The 23422-nt window shown below is 37.3% G+C and overlaps 1 protein-coding gene across 2 annotated transcripts in view; it reads right to left on the bottom strand.

The window, feature by feature from the left end:
* NSUN7 (NOP2/Sun RNA methyltransferase family member 7) overlaps nucleotides 1-23422 on the bottom strand; it is a 50306-nt gene that overhangs the window by 3089 nt on the left and 23795 nt on the right. For both annotated transcript variants that reach the window (XM_047090478.1, XM_047090479.1), the window contains exons 6-9: nucleotides 22164-22374; nucleotides 16446-16589; nucleotides 10993-11094; nucleotides 5616-5733 (exon numbers count right to left, since the gene is read on the bottom strand). In XM_047090478.1, the coding sequence (XP_046946434.1) occupies nucleotides 5616-5733; nucleotides 10993-11094; nucleotides 16446-16589; nucleotides 22164-22374 (575 nt within the window). The remainder of the gene's footprint in view (nucleotides 1-5615; nucleotides 5734-10992; nucleotides 11095-16445; nucleotides 16590-22163; nucleotides 22375-23422) is intronic.

The raw sequence follows: 23422 nt of genomic DNA, 5'->3' as shown, positions 1-23422 counted from the left end.
CCTCAAATGACATGCCAAAAGTGGCACAGAAGGTGGTGCTTAGTAAGTGTTTATGCTGAACTCAGCTGAAGCATAATAGCTGTGCAGGTACTAAAGGCAAGAGAGCTAGTCCCTCCTCTCACCAACCTTGTAACCAACAAACCGAATTTCTGAGGCCTATTTATGTGCTCTACATAAATAGAAATCCTCAAAAACAATTTGTTCACATAAGGTAAAAAAATTCTTACGAAAAATAATGATTTCTTAACAAGTTGGACATACTTAGTTCCAAAATGTAAATACGAAGGTTGGGATTTTGTCAATTTTAATTAATATATTCTTAGCACCTAGAAGAGTGTCTGGTACACAGTAAGTATTCAGTTAGTGTTTAATAAATATATATTTTAGCTATATATGCTGTCTTTGCTAATGGTAATAATCCTAATTAAGATTGGTTAAGTTACCTTACAATTACCCCTACATAACAAATTTATTTCTAAACTCCAGGTTACAGGCCATTTCTCTGAATAATAAAGGAAGTTCATATCCAGTCTCGTGGATACCTGACTTAGATGATGACACTTGGGATTTATGCAGTTGATGATATTTAGGTGAGATTTTGGATTTAGAATTGATCCTGGAATGGGTGAGGACTTGAGGATATTGGGGTGAGTTGAATGTATTTCACACATGAGACAGACATCAATGGGGGGGGGGCAGAGTGGACTGTTGGGGGCTGAATTGTGTCCTCCCCAAAATTCATGTCCACCCAAAACCCAGAATGTGCCCTTATTTGGAAATAGCGTCTTTGCAGATATTTAAGAGGAGGTAATACTGGAGTAGAGTAGACCCTAAGTCCAATATTGGTGTCCCTATAAGGAGAGAGGATACAGAGACACACAGGGGAAGAGGGCCATGTGAAGACAGAGACAGAGGTTAGAGTGACACAGCTACGGGCCAAGGGCACTAAAGATTGCTAGTGAACACCAGAAGCTGGGAGAGGCATAAAACAGATTCTTCCTCAGAGGCCCCAGAAGCCAACCAACCCTGCCAACACCTGACATTCATTTGGACTTCTGGTCTCCAGAACCTTGAGAGAATAAATTTCTCTTGCTATAAGTCACCAAGTTTGGGATAGTTTGTTGTGGGAGCCTAGGAAAATAAGACACATGGCAAAAGGAATTTTGCAGATGTAATTAAGGTCTCTTAACCTTAAGCTATGCATGTTATCAGGATGGACCTGACCTAAAGACATGAGCCCTTTAAATACAGGTCTATAGGGGTTCTTGGAAGATGGTAGTGGAATAGGAGGCCCCTAGGCTTGCCTTGTCCCACGAGTACAATTAGATGCCTATCAAGTCATCCTAAATACTCCAGAAATCAATCTGAAAACTGGCAGAACAAACTCCACAACCAAAGGCAGAGAAGAGGCTACAAAGCAGGAAGTGCGGAGATTTGGCTTGGGAGAGAAATGGATCATGGTGCTGCAGTGGGTTGGGAGCTGTAATCTCAGAGAAGGGTGAGGGACAAACTAGCACACGGAAATGTACAGGAGAGACAAATCCCCATAGCAGTGGACTTGGAAAGTGAAAGGGCCTAAATTTTGTGAGTTCTTTTAACCAGCAAGGCTTAGAGCCTGGAGTTTTAGAGGAGTTTTAAAGGAGAGCTTGGAGGACACTGGGGCTGCTCTTGGAGAGAAAGAAGCAGGCAAAAACAGCAATGTGAAGAGCACCTGGGTCACAGAGCGAGGAGGTTATTTGCTCATCTTGGAGCCTGTCCCAGATAGGCAGCATTCAATGGAGAGACCCCTCCAGGAACAAAGACATTGGCCAGTGTCATTTCCCTCCGCAGCCCCTCAACATAAGCACAGGGCCACCTGCAGGTACCAGTATGGCACCAACACTGGACACTTGCTACCTGACTTGCTTAAACCAAGCCCTGCCCCCTTGCCATCTGGAAGAACTGCCCTTTCCAGTCATGCTCGCCTCAGTCTCAGTGTGGTAGGCCCCCTCCTCTAGAAGACTGGCCCAAACCCCTAATGACACCACATCTCCTGACCTAGGTGTTTTGGTGAGGCCTCAATTCTGGTGACAGTGGAGATATGTCTCATTTCCCAAGCAGATCAGAGCACACCTAATTAAAATGCACCATATTCAGGCCAGGAACCAAACACTGCCCACAACAGGCACAGAGAGTCTCTGCAGATAACTGGCCTGATGGATAAAGCAGTCAGGATACAACAGCAGAGCACACACAACACATTGGAGACACTCCCAGAAGTGCCAGGCCCTGGGGAAAAGGGGACCCTACACTGCAGGGCATTATAGGACCTCTTCTTCATAAAGCTATTACCCTCAAGAACAGAAGACGTAGCTAACTTTCCTAACACAGAGAAATAGACACAGAGACTTAGACAAAATGAGAAGACAGAGGAATCTGTCCCAAATGAAAGAACAAGAGAAGGTGACAGCTGGAGATATAAGTGAAACAGAGTAACAAGCCTGATGGAGAATTTAAAGCAATGATCATAAGGATACTCACTGGATCACACCAAGGCATACTGTTGTTTATTATTAATATTGTTTTAAGTAGGCTCTACACCCAACATAGGGCTCAAACTTACAACCCCAAGATCAAGAGTTGCATGCTCTACTGACTGAGCCAGCCAGGCACTCCACCAACACACTGTAATTAAAATGGTAAAATATAGTGATAAAACAATATTAAAAGCAGCAAGACAAGACAATTTCATACAAAGGAAACCCCGTAAGGCTATTAATGGCTTTTTCTGCAGAAACTTGCCAAGCCAGAAAGGAATGGCATGATATATTCAGAGTGCTGAATGGGAAAAACCTGCAGCCAAGAATACTCTATCCAGCAAGGCTGCAATTCAGAACCAAAGGAGAGATAGAGTTTCCCAAACAAAAACTAAAGGAGTTTGTGACAATTAAACCAGTCCTGCAAGAAATATTAAAGAGGACTCTTGGAATGGAAAGGAAAGGCCAATAATGACAGTATGAAGGTAGGGAACACCAAGCAGCAAAAATGAATACTTCTTTAAAAAATCAGTAAAGGAACTCACAAAATAGAAGGATGTAAAGTATGATGCCATAAACCTGAAACATGGGGAAGATAGGAGTAAAGAAAGGGTTCAAACTGAAACAACCATCAACCTACTGTAGACTGCTACATGCAGAAGATGTTATACACAAACCTAACAGTATCAAAAACCAGTAATAGGCAAAGAATAAAGAGATAGAAATCCAAATTATCACTAAAGAAAACCAGCAATCCATGAAAGAGAGAATGACAAGAACAAGAAAATCTTCAGAAACAACCACAAAACAAGTAATACAATGGCAGTAAAGACATATGTATCAATAATTACTTTGAATGTAAAAAACGTTCCAATCACAAGACATAGGGTGATAGAATGGATAAAAAACCAGACCCATCTATATGCTGCCTACAAGAGACCCATTTCAGACGTAAAGACACCTGCAGATTGAAAGTGAGGGGACAGAAAAACATTTATGGTGCAAACAGATGTCAAAAGAAAGCCAGAGGGGCGGGGCACCTGGGTGGCTCAGTTGGTTAAGCAGTTAAGCATCAGACTCTTGGTTTCGGCACAGGTCATGATCTCATGGTTTGTGGGTTTGAGCCCCACATCAGAATCTGCGCTGGCAGCGAAGAGCCTGCCTGGGATTCTCTGTCTCCCGCTCACTCTGTTTCTGTCTCTGTCTCTGTCTCTCAAAATAAATTAATTAAAAAAGAAAGCCAGAGTAGCAATACTTTTATCAGACAAAATTGACTTTAAAACAAAGACTATAACAAGAGGCAAAGAAGGACACCATACAATAATAGAGGGGGCAATCCAACAAGAAGATACAACAATTGTAAACATTATGCACCCAACATGAAAGCACCCAAATACATAAAACAGTTAATAACAAACTTAAAGGAGCTAATCTCTAAGGAAAATAGATGCAAAAATTCTCAACAAAATACTAGCAAACTGAATCCAACAATACATTTAAAATATCATTCACCGTAATGAAGTGGGATTTATTCCTTGGTTGCCAGGGTGGTTCACTATTTGCAAATAATCAACATAATACTTTACATCAATAAGAAAAAAGGATAAGAACCATAAGATCATTTCAACAGATACAGAAAAAGCATTTGACAAAGTACAATATCCATGCATGATAAAAACCCTCAACAAAGATTTAAAGGGAAAACACCTCAACATAATAAAGGCCATATATGAAAAACCCATAGCTAATGTCATCCTCAACAGGGAACTGAGAGCCTTAACCCTAAGGTCAGAAAGAGGACAAGAATGTCACTCTCACCACTTTTATTCAACATAGTACCGGACATCTTTTTTTTTTTTTTTAATGTTTATTTTTTGAGAGAGACAGAGTGTGAGTGGGGGACGGGCAGAGAGAGGGAGACACAGAATCCGAAGCAGGCTCCAGGCTCTGAGCTGTCAGCACAGAGCCCGATGCAGGGCTCGAACTCACGAGCTGTGAAATCATGACCTGAGCCAAAGTCGGTCGCTCAACCGACTGAGCCACCCAGGCGCCCCCTTTTATTTTTTTAAGTTTATTTATTTATTTATTTTGAGGGAGAGAGAGAGAGAGAGATAGAGAGGGAAGGGGCAGAAAGAGAGGGAGAGAGAGAGAGAGAGAGAGAGAGAGAGAGAGAGAATCCCAAGCAGGCTCCACAGAACCCAACATGGGTCTCAATGTCACCAACCATGACATCATGACCTGAGCCAAAACCAAGAGTTGGACGCTTAAACAACTGAGCCACCGAGGTGCCCCAAGGTGTCATATATTTTTAGATCTATTCCTTATTTTGATGTCCACAGTTTAGATGGAATATTATTGCTTATCCTCTCTACCTCTATTTTATTGCAGCATTTTACCCAGAAGCTACCTGAATTGTTAGGCTATTTTTACCTCAGTCCTTGTGAGGGACAAAGGCTACAAGGAGCTTAGAAATGTGTTTTCAGGTAATAAATATCCAATTAAATAGTTTTGCTTTTCCTCTTTTTTTTGAAGTTGTTAAACTTATTTTGACAGTGTGTGTGTGTGTGTGTGCAAGCGAAAGAGAAACAGAGAGAGGGGGAGAGAGAGAGAATCCCAGGCAGACTTCATGCTCAGTGCAGATTATGCAGGTCTCGATCTCATGACCATGAGTCCATGACCACAAGATCATGACCTGAACCAGTATCAAGAGACAGACACTTAACCAACTGAGCCACCCAGGTGCCCCTCTGTCTCCTTTCTAAGTTTATTTTACTTACTTTTCTTGTACTGCACTGAGGCATAAATGCATAACTCGGGATATAAAGTTCAGGCCCAATTATCCACAAATCAATCAACTCAAAGCCAAAATGCATTTAGCTTTACCAACGATAACAACAAAAAGAATTTTTAGTAGTACAAGAGAATGCTCATGCCAATCCATCATAACGACTACAGAATCTGTTATAGTTGTAAGAAATTAGGTTGTTTGGTCATGTTAAAGTATAACAAGAAGGATGTGGAACGTCTTTAAATAACTTAAAAATCATAATCATTCATGCTCAGAATATTTGAGTTCAGAGCAATCCTTTCCTTTCTTACCTATAAGGTTGTACTTTAATCCCATGGTCTTGAAATTCCAGTGCTTTCTTAACAACACCTTCATTTTCTTCTGGATAAACTGAACACGTGCAATAAACAACTGCTTGAGCTTTAGTAACTATATGCAAAGAAGGTGGTAATTAATAATAATGGCCCCATTAACAATCCTAAACAGACTTATGTTTCCAAACATCTATTTGATACTAATACCACATGGTTTTGATGGGAATGATTTCCATAGATGCTTGCATTATTCCCCTCTTCAAAACATGTATTAGTAACGTAGTCTGTGGCCAATAAGTAAAGTAAATCTAACTGAATTGTATGGAAATTGAAAATTTTTTTCTTTTTCTCTCAAGTTTTTATATAAATTCCAGTGTAATAGTTTCAGGTGAAGAATTTAGTGATTCATCACTTACATATAATACTCAGTGCTCACCACAAGTGCATTCCTTAATCCCCCTCACCCATTTATCCTATTCCCCTGCCCACCTCCCCTCCAGTAACCATCAGTTTGTTCTCTATAGTGAAGAATCTGTTTTATGGTTTGCTTCTCTCTTCCCACCACCCCCCACCCCGTTCATTTGTTTTGCTTCTTAAATTCCACATGAGTGAAATCATATGGTATTTGTCTTTCTTTGACTGACTTATTTCACTTAGCATTATACTCTCTAGCTCCATCCACATCATTGCAAATGGCAAGACTTCATTTTTTATGGCTGAGTAATATGCCATTGTGTGTGTATGTATAGATATAGATGATACAGATATAGATATAGATATAGATATAGATATAGATATAGATATAGATATAGATGCCACATCTTCTTTATCCATTCATCAGTCAATGGACATTTGGGCTCTTTCCATAGTTTAGCTATAGTTGGTAATGCTGCCATAAACATCAGGGTGCACGTATCCCTTCAAATCAGTATTTTTGTATCTTTTGGGTAAATAGTGTAGTGGCTGGATCATAGGGTAGTTCTATTTTTAACTTTTCAAGGAAACTCCATACTGTTTTCCACAGTGGCTGCACCACTTTGCATTTCTACCAACAGTGCAAGAGGGTTCCCCTTTCTCCACATCCTCACCAACACCTGTTGTTTCCTGTGTTGTTCATTTTAGCCATTCTGACTAAATGATTTAGTATTTAGACATATTTGTATTTCCTTGATAGTGGGGATGTTGAGCATCTTTTCATGTGTCTGTTAGCCATCTGGATATCTTCTTTGGAAAACTGTCTGTTCGTGTCCTTTTTTACCCATTTCGTCTTTGGTTTTTGGGTGTTGATTTTGATAAGTTCTTTATAGATTTTGGATACTAACCCTTTATTAGATATGTCATTTGCAAATATCTTCTCCCATACTGAAAGCTGTCTTTTAGTTTTGTTGATGGTTTCCTTTGCTGTGCAGAAGCTTTTTTATCTTGAAGTACCAATAGTTTATTTTTGCGTTTGTGTCCCTTGCCTCAGGCGACCTATCTAATAAGAAGTTGCTATGTCTGAAGTCAAAGAGGTTACTGCCTGTGTTCTCCAATGGGATTTTGATGGTTTCCTGTCTCACATTTACATCTTTCATCCATTTTCAATTTATTTTTTTGTGTGGTGTAAGAAAGTGGCCCAGTTTCATTCTTTTGCATGTTGCTGTCTAGTTTTCTCAACACCATTTGTTGAAGAGACTGTCTTGTTCCCATTGGCTTTTTCCCATTCTTTCCTGCTTTGTTGAAGTTTAGTTGACCTATCATGGTCAACTCCTGGGTTTCTATTCTATTCTATTGATCTATGTGTCTATTTTTGTGCCAGTACCATACTGTTTTGATTACTACAGCTTGAATATAATATAGCTTGAAGTCCAGAATTTTTGCTGTCTCCAGCTTTGCTTTGCTTTGCTTTTTCAAGATTGCTTTGGCTATTCGGGGTCTTTTGTGGTTCCAAATAAATTTTAGGATTCTTTGTTCTAGCTCTGTGAAAACTTCTGGTGGTATTTTGATAAGGATTGCATTAAATGTGTAGCTTGCTTTGGGTATCATAGACATTTTAACAATATTTGTTCTTCCAATCCATGAGCATGGATTGTTTTTCCATTTCTTTGTGTCATCTTCAATTTCTTTCACCAGTGTTTTATAGTTTTCAGAGTATATATATTTTACATCTTTGGTTAGGTTTATTCCCAGGTATCTTATGGCTTTTGGTGCAATTCCTTAATCAATTCCTTAATTTCTCTTTCTGCTGTTCATTATTGGTGTTTAGAAATGGAACAGAATTCTGTACATTTGTTTTGTATCCTGAAACTTTAGTGAATTCATGTATCAATTCTAGTAATTTTTTGGTGAGTCTTTTGGGTCTTCTATATAGACTATCATGTCATCTGCAAATAGTGCAAGTTTGACTTCTTTCTTGCTGATTTACATGGCCTTTTTACTTCTTTTTGTTGTCTGATTGCTAAGGCTAGGACTTCTAGTACTATGTTAAATAGCAGTGGTGAGAGTAGACATCCTTGTCTTGTTCCTGACCATAGAGGAAAAGCTCTGTCTTTCCCCATTAAGGATGATATTAGTTGTGGGTTTTATATATGTGGCCTTTATTCTGTTGAGGTATGTTCCCTCTAAATCTACTTATTGAAGGCTTTTATCATGAATAATGTTGTATTTTGTCAAATGCTTTTTCTGCATCTATTGAGAGGATTATATGGTTCTTATCCTTTCTTTTATTAATGTAGTATATCATGTTGATTGATTTGCCAATGTTAAACCACCCTTGCAGCCCAGGAGTCAATCCCTCTTCACCGTGGTGAATGATTCTTTTAATGTAGTGTTGAATTCGATTCACTAGCATTTTGTTGACAATTTAGGTAGGTATCCATATTCATCAGGGATATTGGCCTGTAGTTCTCTTTATTTTTTTAACATTTATTTATTTTTGAGAGAGACAGAGCACAAGCACAGGAGGGGCATAGAGAAAGGGAGACACAGAATCCAAAGCAGTCTCCAGGCTCTGAACTGTCAGCACAGAACCTGATGAGGGGCCCAAACCCACGAACTGTAGGATCATGACTTGAGCCGAAGTTGGACACTTAACTGACTGAGCCACTTGGGTAGCCCTGTAGTTCTCTTTTTTAGTGGAGCCTTTATCTGGTTTTGGAATCAGGGTAATGCTGGCCTCATACAAAAGGTTTGGAAGTTTTCCTTCAATCTCTATTTTTTTGAGCAGTTTGAGAAGAATATATATTAACTCTTTTTTAAATGTTTGGTAGAATTCCTCCTATGGAGCCAGCTGGCCATGGACTTTGTTTATTGGGAGATTTTTGATTATTGATTCAATTTCTTTGCTGGTTATTGGTCCATTCAAGTTTTCTATTTCTTCCTGTGTCAGTTTTGGTAGTTTATATGTTTCTAGGAATTTATTGATTTCTTCCAGATTGTCCAATTTGTTGGCATATAGTTTTCATAATATTCTCTTATTATTTCTGTGGTGTTGGTTGTTACTTCTCCTGTCTTACTTGTGATTTTGTTTATTTGGGTGCTTTCTCTTTTTTTCTTGATAAGTTTGGTTAGGGGTGTATCAATTTTATTAATTTTTTTCAAAGAACCAGTTCCTGGTTTCATTGATCTGTTTGGAAATTGAAAATACAATCAACGTGACTGACCTAGTTACAAACACAAATAATAGTGCAGATTACCATGAGCTTGATACTTCAGCCATTCTCCCACAAGTCATATCACATAACTAGTTAAAAGGACTGTAGAAACAGACTTAGATGTGAATCCCAATTATGTTACTTACTGCTATATGATGCTGGGAAAATTACTTAAAACTCTCAGATTTTTCATCTGTGAGATAATACTACTACCTGCAACTCACTCGTTTATTCACCCATATCAAGCACCTACTATAAGCTAAGCACTATTCTAGCATCTAAGATACATAGACAAAAATCTCTGCCCTTGGGGAGATTCTTCGCCATGTTTTATTGATATGATAAGACACAGATACATAGGAAAATCATATAGTATCTTTAGGGGTTGATAAACAGTGTAGAGAAAAAGCAGGGATGGAGGATAGTTGTAGGTGATAATACTGTAATTTTAAACAAAGTAGTCAGAGAAAGCATCAAAAAATTCAAAAAATTATTTACCAACTTTCTAATCTTCCAACTAACTTATTTCATATATCATATATATATATATATATACATATTCGTATTATCATATTATCACAGAGCCTGACACGGGGCTCGAACTCACGGACCACAAGATCATGACCTGAGCTGAAGTTGGCCACCCAACCAACTGAGCCACCCAGGCGCCCCTACATATTATCATATTTAAATTAATGTTTATTAGAGCATCAACTAAAAAAGCAGACCTGCTCTGTGCTTACCATTTGCCTTATTTCTACCTCATTATGTTATATCTTTATGTACTGAATTATCTATACCTGTATACTTATCTTTGAGCCTTTGGAGATCAGGATTTATTCACACTCATATCCCTAACATCCAGCATAATGCCTGACCCAGAGTAGGCACTTGATAAACATGCACTGAATTAATAATAGTTTATGTAATTTCTCAGAGACTTCTCCATTTTCCATATCCATATCCATTTGAGGGCAATGCTCCTCAAAATCTAAATGCTACTCAAATCTAAATGGAGTGATTGAAACAATAAAATAAATACCTAAAGACCTCATTTACTCAGACTTCAACTTACTCAGCCTTTATTTACAATTGTACTTCTCTATTAATCTCTACTTAACACTAAGAGACTTAAGAGTTTGATTAAAATTTGGATTGTAGAATATGGCCAGGCACAATGACAACAGAAAAATTACATCAAATAAGAAGCCAAAGAAAAGAAACAGAGAAAATAAAACTGTTCCATCATGGATATACATAATTATTTTACTCCAGCATTAAGAAACTGTCCTTGCTAACCTATGCTACAAATGATAGTACAACATCTATTTTTAAAAGACAGGTTGAGGGGCGCCTGGGTGGCTCAGTCAGTTGAGCATCTGACTTCGGCTCAGGTCATGATCTCACAGTCTGTGAGTTCGAGCCCCATGTCAGGCTCTGTGCTGACAGCTCGGAGCCTGGAGCCTGCTTCGGATTCTGTGTCTCCCTCTCTCTCTGCCCCACCCCTGCTCATGCTCTGTCTCTCTCTGTCTCAAAAATAAATAAAAACATTTAAAAAAATAATAAAAGACAGGTTGAATTGGTAAAAATAAATACTTTGATATTGGAAGGTGCTAAGGCTGAGTGTTCTGGAAAATTCACTTATGGCTCACACTTCATTGCCTGATTATAATAGATAAATGAAGTATTAATGTTTCTAAGATTTACAATGTATTTTAAGATTGAACTGATAATAAACTTACATTTCATTGCATGTGTTAGCTGTTCATATTGCTGTTGAACAAGAATGTGAAGTTTATCTTCTGATGTACCTCCTTGAGAGAAATCTTTAAGTAAACCTGTATCTAAAAGCAAAGAAATACTTTTAAATATATCACTATTAGGTATTTTTCATGTATTGCTATAATCACATTGTTTAATTTTTCAATCATTTCCCCTATTTTCTTTAAATGTTCATTTATTTTTGAGAGAGACAGAGTGTAAGGGGAAGGGAAAAGAGAGAGGGAACCACAGAGTCTGAAGCAGGTTCCAGGCTCTGAGCTGTCAGCACAGAGCTGGACGTGGGGCCTGAACTCATGAACAGGGAGATCATGACCTAAGCTGAAGTTAGATGGTTAACCAACTGAGCCACCCAGGCGCCCCAACCATTTTCCCTATTAATAACAGTTTTTGTGAAAAATATTTATTAAAACTAAATAAAGAGTATTATAAAAACACTGAGTCAAAATTAAAAAACAAAATAAGGGTAATTTTGTTTAGTTTGGTTTTAGTATTGTTTTTCTTTCTTCTTTAAGTTCTTCTGAGATAGTCATCCTACAAGCTAACTTAGATTAGGTTCTGTCATTTAGGCACAGAAGCGAGAATGCTGTAAGTGTGGAGCCTAATAGAGGAAAAGAAAAAAGATTTATTTCCAAGGCAGAAACTGATGAGCTATAATCAGAGCTGAGTAGGAAAGAACACAAAAGGATACAGTTAAAGACATTAACTCACCGAAAGAAATTTTGGAAGGAAAGAATTCAGAGAAGTAAATCTAGTCTACATAGATTAAGAAACAGATCAAGAAGCTCTTAAAGTAACTTAAAAAATTTTCAAAACATACTTCTTGATAATATTAACTAGGATGTATTGAATACTACTTTGTATACGGTATTTTATTTGTCAACCCCCTGAAACATTATTATCCCTTTTAACATTAAGAAAACTGTTCAAACATACATTAAACCACTTATCTGAGGTCATATAGCTACTAGGCGAAGAGCCATATTTTAGCTCAGAAATCTGACCAGAGTCCAAACTTCTAACTTCTCTTTATTCTGCCTCTCAGTAAGTCCCTGGAGTAGGAGAGCCAATTATTTATGCCATATATTTGGCTGTTCCCCATTCTAGTAATATCAGTAAAGGTTAATTAAACTCCATTTCTTCCCAATTTATTTTTACACTTCACATTTTTCTCTCTCTCTTCACCACTTTTAAAAGGACTATTTATACATTATTATACTATAAAACCACATCAATTTACCTCTTTCACCCCATTTTATTGTACGTATTTTTAAATAATTTATTGTCACATTAGCTAACATACAGTGTATACAGTGTAGTCTTGGCTTCAGGAGTAGATTCCTGTGATTCATCACTTACATACAACATCCATGTTTCTGTAGCATAGTGGTTATCACATTCACCTCACAATATCCAGTGCTCATCCCAACAAGTACCCTCCTCAATGCCCATCTCCCATTTTCCCCGGCCCCCCAACCCCCCACCCTCATCAACCCTCAGTTTGTTTTCTATATTTAAGAGTCTCTTATGGTTTGCCTCCCTCTCTGTAACTTATTTTTCCTTCCCTTCCCCCATGGTCTTCTGTTAAGTTTCTCAAATTCCACATTTGTTATGAAAAAACATATGATATCTGTCTTTTTCTGACTAGCTTGTTTCACGTAGCGTAATACCCTCCAGTTCCACCCAAGTTGTTGCAAATGGCAAGGTTTCATTCTTTTTCTTCACCAAGTAGTATTCTATTGTATATATATGCCACAACTTCTTTATCCATTCATCAGTTAATGGATATCTGGGCTCTTTCCATAATTTGGCTATTTTCAAAAATTTTTTTAATGTTTATTTTTGAGAGAGAGAGACAGACAGAGTGTGAGCAGGGGAGGGGCGGAGAGAGAGGAAGACACAGAATCCAAAGCAGGCTCCAGGCTCTGAGCTGGCAGCACAGAACACGATGTGGGGCTCGAACTCACAAACCTGGAGATCATGACCTGAGCCAAAGTCAGACGCTTACCCGACTGAGCCACCCAGGTGCCCCCAAACTTCGGCTATTGTTGAAAGTGCTGCTATAAACTTGGGGCACATGTGCCCCTACGAATCAGCCCTCCTGTATTCTTTGGGTAAATTCCTAGCAGTGCTATTGCTTCATCCCATTTTAAAATAATTCCCAGTTATTAGCAAGGAACAATTTCATGTATTCTTCAATGTTTCTCACATTTTTCAATGTTAAAATGTTTTTCAAACTAATTCATGATTTTTCCCTTCCACCTAGTATCCAAGTCTTTTCAATTCATCCCCACTAAACTTATTAGTCATATTTCTACCCTTGGCACTAGGTCAACAGCTTCTTATTTGCTCTGGCTATTACTTCCTCAGAGGAAACCCTCCTTTTTCCAGGTTTGCCACAGACGACTTCTTGGCTTATCCTCTTGCCTCTTCAGCAAAGCTTTCAGAACATTGCTAATACCTAGGAAACTTTTTAAAAAAATTTTTTTTAAGTTTATTTGAGAGAAAGAGTGCATGTGAGAGCAGGGAAGGGCCAGAGAGAGAGGGAGAGAGAGAATCCCAAGCAGGCTCCACACTGTCAGCACAGAGCCTGATGCGGGGCTCCATCCCATGAACTGTGAGATCATGACCTGAACCAAAATCAAGAGTTGGATGCTTAATGGACTGAGCCACCCAGGCGCCCCCAGGAAACTTTTTACTTTCTCCCTTTTCATCTCTTGTGGTTCCCTTTGAGCTCCTTTCCCAACCCCGAGTTCATTTTTACCTATGGTTTATTTTTTTCTGCATTCCCACTTCAAAATGACCCAGAATAAGGCCAGAGTTTCTCAGTTGGGAGCTCTAACTCTCTTCACTGCTATGTCTATTATAGCTGCAGCTATCTCCTCCCCTCTTTTCCTATGTCTACTAATTCTAATTTGATTATTTCCCAGTTAACATAGAAAGTTTCTCAGCTCACTATTCTCCACTTGACTTGGTTATTCTGTTTTACTCTCACTGCGAGGACATTTTCCATAGCAAGTCAAAAATTCCACGGGGTGCAGTGTAAACCCAGTTCCAGACTGTCCGGTATCGTGGAATGTGCTAACTAATCTGAATTTGAATCCCAGTTTCTCTATTTACTAGCTACGTGACCTTAAGCAACTTGTGAGATTTCTCAGAGTCTTGTTCCCCTCCCCCACTGTGAAACAGAGATAACAAAAGAACACTATCCCCAAAAAGTTATTGTGAATATTAAGTGATAGTGATGGGTGCCACCTAGAATAGTGACTGGGACATACTTGTGCACAATAAATATGAGTTTCTTTCCCTCCATTTTTTTTCTCACTTTTGATCCTGACCTTGCTAGAAACAGAAAGCAAGTATTCACTATCTGCTGAATGTTGGTGAAATGTCTTCCTTATCTAATATTCTAGTTAACCTCATTCAACTAGGGCTTTCAATAGGAACAGATTACAGTAAGAATGCATTTCAGTCAATGCACGGCCATACACTGTGGTTTAAAAAGTGGCTCAGAGTGCCAGCCTCAGAGTCAGAGCTGCTGTGTTTGAATCTGGGCTCTGACGCTAGTCACATGGCCCTGGGACACTTCTACACCTCTGGGCCTCAGATTCTGTACTTGTAAAATGTAGAAGTAAGAGTACAGTATCCATGGTTTTGCTTTCTGCAGTTTCAGTTACTGGAGGTCAACCACAGTCCTGGAAGCTGATAATCCTTTTTCTGCCGAATCAGCAGAAGATCACTAGGAACTTAAGGCTACATCATAGTGCCTACGTCACTCACTTGGCTTTATCTCATCATGGAGGTAGGCATTTTGTCATCTTACATCATCACAAGAAGGGTAAGTACAGTACAGTAAGATATTTTGAAAAAGAAACCACATTCACACAACTTTCATTTCAGAATATTGTTATGACTGCTCTATTTTATTATTGTTGTTATTAATATCTTACTGTGCCTGATTTATAAACTGAACTTTATCATAGGGGCATATGTACAGGGAAAAATGTAGTATACATAGGGTTCAGTGATATCTATGGTTTCAGGCATCCACTGGGGGTCTTGCAACAAATCCCCACAGATAAGGGGACACTACTGTAACTAACTCATTGAGTTCTTGTGAGGATTTGGTGAAATAAAGCAAAGTGCTTAGCTCAGTGCCTTATATATGAGTGCTCAATAAATGGTAATGTTAATATTTTATAATTTCTTAAAGAAGTAAAGTATTTCTAGAATTAATACTTAATCTGAAGTATTAATATCAGAAAACATACATACTAGGGATCATATAAGTCTTGAGTTTGAAATAGTGTGATTATAATTTAATTGGGATCATTTTAGAGCACAGTCTGTAGAGTTTGGCTGATCTAAATTTGAATTCTAGCTCTGCTACTAACTAGAGCTTGTGTGACCTTATAAAAATGAATTAATCTTTCTGAGCCTCAGTATTTTCATCTATAAAATGCTGATAAATTTTAATGCCTATATCTTTTTTTAATTTTTTTTTTCAACGTTTATTTATTTTTGGGACAGAGAGAGACAGAGCATGAACGGGGGAGGGGCAGAGAGAGAGGGAGACACAGAATCGGAAACAGGCTCCAGGCTCTGAGCCATCAGCCCAGAGTCCGACGCGGGGCTCGAACTCACGGACCGCGAGATCGTGACCTGGCTGAAGTCGGACGCTTAACCGACTGCGCCACCCAGGCGCCCCTTTAATGCCTATATCTTGAGCACTGGTATATACCAGAAGAGCATACTGGCCAACATGTGTTCTGATTACCTACATCATTCCTATTATTAAATTTTTTTTTTTAATTTATTTTTGGGACAGAGAGAGACAGAGCATGAACGGGGGAGGGGCAGAGAGAGAGGGAGACACAGAATCGGAAACAGGCTCCAGGCTCTGAGCCATCAGCCCAGAGCCCGACGCGGGGCTCGAACTCACGGACCGCGAGATCGTGACCTGGCTGAAGTCGGACGCTTAACCAACTGCGCCACCCAGGCGCCCCCTATTATTAAATGTTTTTAGGGCACTTTGGCTCAGGTCATGATCTCACGCTTTGTGAGTCGAAGCCCCACATAGGGCTCACTACTACGGTCAGCCTGTCAGTACAGAGCCTGCTTCAGACCCTCTCCCCACTCTTTCCCCCTCCCCCGCTTGTGCTCTTTCAAAAATAAATAAATAATAAATAAATAAGTAATTTTAATATTCCCCCTTGCCCATATCACAAAGGATTGCTATAAGTATTCAATGAAACAATGAATGTAAAGTACTTTACACATTGTAAGTGCTCTATACATGGTAGCTATTCATTAATAAGATATATTTGATATGTCATTTTAGTGATTTTAAATAATTTTATTTTTGACATTTATCAACAAATTTCAATAATTTATAAATGAAAAATTTTTAAAGTACCTTCATGCTCATTTAATATAAACTCCACTGGATTACTAACACCCAGTCCTGAGCAGCGAGGAAGCAGCAGAATCACTTTAACTTTCTGCAATCTATGATCCTTTGATTCAATGTTCAGAAATGCTTCATGAAGTATTTCAATATCTTGGAGAGAAAAAAACAGAACAATTAGTGCAAAAATATTCATTAAAAATCTTAATACAGTATGTAATTAGATCTATTTATCATTGTTCATTTTTTTTTACTGTTTATTTATTTTGAAAGACAGGGCAAGCAGGAAAGGGGCAGAAAGACGGGGGGACAGAGGATCCGAAGCGGGCTTGGTGCCAACAGCAGAGAGCCAGGTGCAGGGCTCAGACTCACCAACCATGAGATCATGACCTGAGCCGAAGCTGAAGTCAAACACTCAAATGACTGAGCCACCCAGACGCCCCTATCATTTTTCATTTTTAAATCCTCAGCCTCACAAAAAGTCATCTCATATAGTCAGAAAAGAGAGCTATTCTTCTCTGATAACTTATCAGAGTTAACACATGAATTCTTTCTCCTTCACTTGAGAGAACAATTTTGAAATTTAAATATCTCCTACATAAAATATAATTTTTCATTCTGAACTTCAGATTACTTTTTTTTTTTTGAGAGAGAGAGAGAGAGAGGGCACAAGTGAGCGAGGGGCGGGGGGGGGGCAGAGAGAGAGAATCCCATCAGGGGCAGAGAAAGAGAGGGAGAGAGAGAGGGAAAGAGAGCGATAGAGAAGCAGGGCTTACCCAAGGCAGGGCTCATATACGCCCGAAGCAGGGCTTGAGCTCACCCAAAACAGAGCTCAAACCATGAGATCATGACCTGAGCCAAAATCAGATGCTTAACCGACTGAGCCACCTAGGTGCCCTGAACTTCAGATTCTTTTAAAATACTATGACATAGTGGAGGGAAATGGGCTTTGGGGGCAGAGACACCCAAGGATGACTCCCAACTTCGGTATTTACTAGCTGCATGACTTAATCTCTCTGAGCCCCCATTTTCTCACTCATAAAATGGGATAACAATGCCTGCCTCATCTAATTGTGGTGAAGACTGAAATAAAGCAGTTTAGTATGGTGCCTAGCACATAGTAAATGCTCAGTGTTGGTTATTTCCCTTTCTCATTGTAATCTCCTTTTATATTCCATCTTCCTCAGAGAAAAAATGGGTATCAGTAGCATTTATGAGGCAGTCTAATGTTCCTTAAGGACTTTAGTTTAGTTGGAAGGAAGTCTGCCCTCACTGAGTATAATAATCTGTGTCCCTATCTTCAGGCCACCCCTCCACTTCTGCAATGACTCCCAGTCCCCTCACCTGCTAAGGAGTCATCACTAAAATTGTTCCCCCACCCCCTTTCTCTTGTCTGATCACCCTGTTCATCTTCCTATTCTGTCTGTTTTGAAACTGTTTTGTTTTTTTTTTAATCAGTGGGCCTTTTCCTTTTTTTTTTCTTTCTATTTTTAACTTTCGATTGGAAAAGTTCAAACATACAAAAACACACATAAAAACATAATAAATTCTCAAGTACCCATCATGGAGATTCAACAGTGAACCATTCATGCCCAATCCTGTTTCATCTACATCTGTACCCACTTCCACCCCAACCCATATTATTTTAAATCTATAAATATTTCACCACATAGCTCTAAAAGAACTCCTTTAAAAATATAACCACACAAATTTAAAAAAATAAGAATTCCTTATCATCATTAAAAAATAATGGCATCCAATCATGGCTCTAATTTCCCCATAGTCTCACACATGACAAAAGTTTTTTACAATTTGTTTGAATCAGGATTTTAATAAAGTACATACATTGCAATTAGTTGATAAGCCTTATTTTAAATTTCTTCTTATTGATAGGTTCCCTTTCCATTTTTTTTTACAAGTTATTCCCTAATGAAACATGGTTATTTGTACTACGGACAGCTTTTCTACAGTCTGGATTTTGCTAATTGCTTCCCTAGAGTGTACTCTAACATGTTCCTGTGTTCTGTGCTTCTTATAACTTACTAGTTGGATCTTTAGAAGCTTAATTAGATTCTGGCTTTTTTTTTCTTTTTCTTTCCTTTTTTTTGGTGGGGGGAGTGTGGAGAGAGTGGAGAGGGGAGCAAAACTACTTCACAAGTGATGTCATATTTATCCACTAAGTTATCTTTCTGGCACCAGCAAAGAGATTGCAAAATAGACCTATTTTAATTCTGTCACCTATTTTAATTCTGTCATACCTTTTTCATATTAGCTAGAATACTTCTAAAAGAAGAAACTTCCCTTCCTCCACTGCTTGGTTACTTAGAGGTTCCTATTCTCTCTTGGTAACTAGGTAAAAATTCAGAGGGTAACTGGAAGTGAAATGCTGGGTCATTGGTATGTACATATTCAATTTTAGTGATTAATGCTAGCTTTCTAGAGTGATTGCACAAGTTTACAGTCCCATCAGCTGTGTTTGAGCCTTCCCAATGCTCTTTACCTTGCCAGTACATGGTACTGCCAATATTTTTCATTTTAATCATTCTGTGGACATGTGACGGTAAGTTGTGATTTTAATTGCATTTCCCTGATTAGTAATGGGATTGACGACTTTCACTTTTTTTTTTTTTTTTCTTTTTGGCATTTGGATATCCTCTTTTGTGAAATGCCTGGTCATGTCTCTTCCACATTTTCCAGTTAGGTTGTCTATTCACTGTTAATTTGTAAGAATTTTTTTTACACTGTGGATAAAAACTCTTCACTAGTTTATATGTTCCCTCTCTACAGTTTGCCTTTGCACTCTCTTAATCTTAATGCACAGAAATTTAAAATTTTTCAAAAGTTTACTACAGTCCAATTTATAAATCTTTTCTTTTATGATTAGTGCTTTATGTGTCCTGTTTAAGAAATCTGCCAATCCCAGTCATTAAGAGTTTCTCCTATAATAAATTCTAGGAGACTCTACATTTGTGTTGACGGCGTGAAGTACAGGTCAGTTTCATTTTTTCTACCCCCATTTACTGAAAAAAAAAATCTCAGTAATCTACAGTGTCACGTGGATTGAACTCAATCCATGAAGATCAATGTGGAGAGAAAGGTCATCTTTGTAAGAATTTTTCAGTTCATGAACATGATTTATTCTTAGATTTGGTTAGGTCTTTGGTCTTTCAGTAATGGTCTATAGTTTTACGAGGAGGTCTTACACATCTTTTATTAGATGTACTCCTAAATGTGTTATGGTTTTTGGTACTATTATAAAAGATACCTGCTTCATTTTCAAATTTTCATTTTTGGTAGGTAGAAATTGTATTTGTATGCTGACTTTGTATCTATCAACCTTACAAAAATCATTTGTGAAATCTATAGTTTAGTTGCAGATTATTTTGGATTTTCCACATATATAACTATGTAACCTATTAATAAAAAACAGTTTTATTTCTTCCTTTCCAATTTTTATATCTTTTATTTCTTCCTTTCTTTTTTTACCGTATTGCCTATGACTCACAATACAACATTGATTAGGAAGTTTGATGTTTTTGATGTTTTTATAAATAAGACTGTTTTCTTACTTTCACCTTTTGATTATCTATTACTAGTGTATAGAAATAATTGATTTTTTATATTTGTGTCTTTCAATTCATTGATTAGTTCTAATAGTTTTTTCATACAATTTTTTTAAGGATTTTCTATATACAGAGTATGTTTTCTGCTGGTTCTGGATAATTTTGCTTTATGCATTTTGAGATTATGTTATTAAGCACATACTACTTTCATACTCTTTCATTTTCCTGATGAACATGTTATAATTATATTTCTAGTAATGTTTCTTATTTAAATCTACTTTGTCAATAGCTCTTTTGTTGGTATATGTAATGTATATCTTTTTCTGTCCTTCTAAGTTTTTTTTATATCCTTCTATGTAAAGGGTTTCTCTTATAAACAAAAATATATTTATACATATATATTCTCATAAATATATATGTATAAAAATACATATATTTTTAAAGTATTTAATCTGTTTCCTATTTGTCTTACCTTTTTTTGTCTTACCTTTTTTATGTTAATTGGTATTTCAACTCCATATTCCCTTTTCTTCCCCTTCTTAGCTATTAAACATTATTTAATTATTTGTGTATTGACTGCCCCAGATATAACACATACCACTGACTTTCTGCTGACTTTAGAAATCTAACTGGTAGCTTCTTTCTGCACTATGAATACATTAATAGTTTTCCGGTTTCAGTTATTTCTGTTAAAAAGTTAAGTTTTTAGTTTTATTGCTTTTCCATTAAAGGTAATATATATTACCACCTGGGCTGCTTTATCTTTGGTTTTCAGCAGTTATGCCACAATGTACCTAATATGTTTTCTATATATTTATTCTTACTGGAGTTCATAGGGCTTCTTGAATCTGTGGCTTCATTTCATCTATTTTGAAAAATTCCCAGCCTTGGGGCACTGGGTGGTTCGGGTGGTTAAGTGTCGACTTCAGCTCAGGTCATGACCTCATGGTTCCTGAGTTTGAGCTGTGCATCGGGCTCTGTGCTCACAGAGTTTGCACTCTGCCTCTCTCTCTCAAAAATAAACATTTTTTTAAAATTAAAAAAAAAGAAAAAGAAAAACTCCCAGCCTTAATTTCAAATATCATCTCTTAATTCATTTTCTCCTCTTTGTGTTCCCATCACAGCATATGGAAGATCACTGAATCACTGGGTCCCATGTGTGTTTTATGATCTTTTCCATATTATTAACCCTTTATTTCCCCTTGCTTCAGTCTGGATATTTTTGTGGTTTGTCAGTTAGCTTATTTTTTCTTTAGCTCTGCCTAATCTACTGTTAAATCTACTTACTTCTTAATTTCACATGTTGTATTTTCTAGTTCTAGAATTTTCTTTTGACTTAAAAAAAATTACGGTTTCCAGTTGTCTACTGAAATTCTGAAACTTGTCATTTAGTCTCTTTAGCATATGTATCATAGTTATTTTAAAGTCCACATCTGATATCTCTAGTATCTGGACCATTTGTGGATTTGCTCCTATTGTAGTATTTTTCTCTTTATATCAGTCATATCTTTTCTTCCTGTTTGTCTTTTTTTTGGTTTGTTTTTTAATGAGTGCCAGACATTGTATTTGAAAACAATTAGGAGATAATATGAGACCTAGGATGATGTTATTTTCTTCCAGAGGAAATTAACTTTTGCTTCTGGTAGGCAGCTACATCTGGCACTAACAATCCCAGATCACCTTGATCTGATGTGAATCTGTCAAAAGTTTTGCTTAGTTTTTCAGCCTCACTGAACCTATAATAAAATGTTATCTTTGGTCACAGCATGATCCAATGAAAAAGATTTTGAAAATAAGAAGCCTAAGGGACTTAGCTTCTAATCCTAGATATTAACACTGTCAAGCACTTCTTTGACTGTGCTCTTATATATTAAAGGATGATAATTTGTACCACCTACTTTAACTATTGTTTGAACTTCAAATTATACAGTAGCTAATGCCAAGCAACATACCAAAGTGCCAATATATGCATTCATTTCAACTATAGTTGTTTAACCAATATTAAACAATGAGAAGGGCCTGGTATAATATGAATTAGTGAAGATTTTAAGAGTATAGTATATAAAGAGTTTTTATGTTACAAAAGGTAACAAATTCAAATATTTTTGACATTTCTAAATTTCATATAACATTAATTACCAAACAAATAAATATTTATACATACTTTTACATCCCATTTTTGTAAAAAGGTTCTTCAGGTCAGGATCCTTAGCTTGAGATTTTACTCCACACACAAATATTTTTGAGGTATTATTATTTGTTAATATTGACATATGGGCAACTGTGTACCATGAACCTGTATTGACCATTAAGATATCATCATCCATATTTAATAAAGCCTTTACAGAATGGACAGCGAGACTTCGAGATTTGTCCTACAAGATAACGATATGATTAGAACTTCAAAGGGTTTGACAAGAGGCATGAACTGATTTCTTTTTGCTTAGGTAAAATAAGTACTTGGTAGGAGTGTTGAGATACCTAATCCTTTTGAGTTTAAAACACCTTAATATATGTTAGAATACAAAGTTAACAAAAATAACTGATATAAACAGATTTAAAACAAAGACCTGAACTTTGTTTAGCCTTGTTATCATTTAACTTTTATATAGTACTAAGACAATGCCAAAATCCCCAAAATGTAATTAATAGATTAGTGATATCCTACTACAGCTCCCATTCTTACCCCTTGATGAAAACTCATCAGCTACTTCCATTCTTTCTTCCCCATTACACTATCACTTAAATTGCTGCTAGTTAACAGATATTACAAGATGGTTGACAAGCTTATAAAAGGGGGCTAGACAGATGAGTTTTTGTAGTTGATCTCAGTGCTCAGCAGGGTATCACTACTGAATAAAGGCCAAGACATTCTACCCAAGAATATGGATGCTGTCAAGGGATAAAACTGAGAAGAACAAGGTAAATCTCAGGCAAGAATTGGAATCTGAGGATTTTTTTATTCTATTGAATCTAATTGTTTTTCATTCTGTTGAAACCACATTATTTCTCATATTCTCTCCCTACATTGATAGTCATCATATACCTCTTACAAATCAAGGCTCTAAGGCCATATTAAGGAAATAATGGGAAGGTATTACATATTGCATTTTCAAATTCAGGATGGTACTAGCATCTTCCCCAGAAATGGAAGGTAGAAAAGGTATCATTGCACTTTTTTTTTTTTTTAGTTTATTTATTTATTTTGAGAGAGAATCAGAGATAGTGCAATTGGGAGGTGGGGCAGAGAGAGGGAAAGAGAGATTATCCCAAGCAGGCTCCAAGCTGCCAGCACAGAGCCCAATGAGGGGCTTGACCTCACAAAACTGTGAGATCATGATCTGAGCCCAAACCAAGAGTTGGACACTTAACTGACTGAGCCACCAGTTACCCCTCATTGCATTTTTTTAAATCCTCCCTTGG

This window comes from Lynx rufus, unplaced genomic scaffold (assembly GCF_022079265.1).
Source record: "Lynx rufus isolate CCGP_SWC_20201006 ecotype Redwood Valley unplaced genomic scaffold, mLynRuf1.p SCAF_3, whole genome shotgun sequence".
NCBI lineage: Eukaryota > Metazoa > Chordata > Mammalia > Carnivora > Felidae > Lynx > Lynx rufus.
The sequence above is the reverse complement of the archived record's forward strand: the minus strand, read 5'-3'. Positions and strand labels throughout refer to the sequence as shown.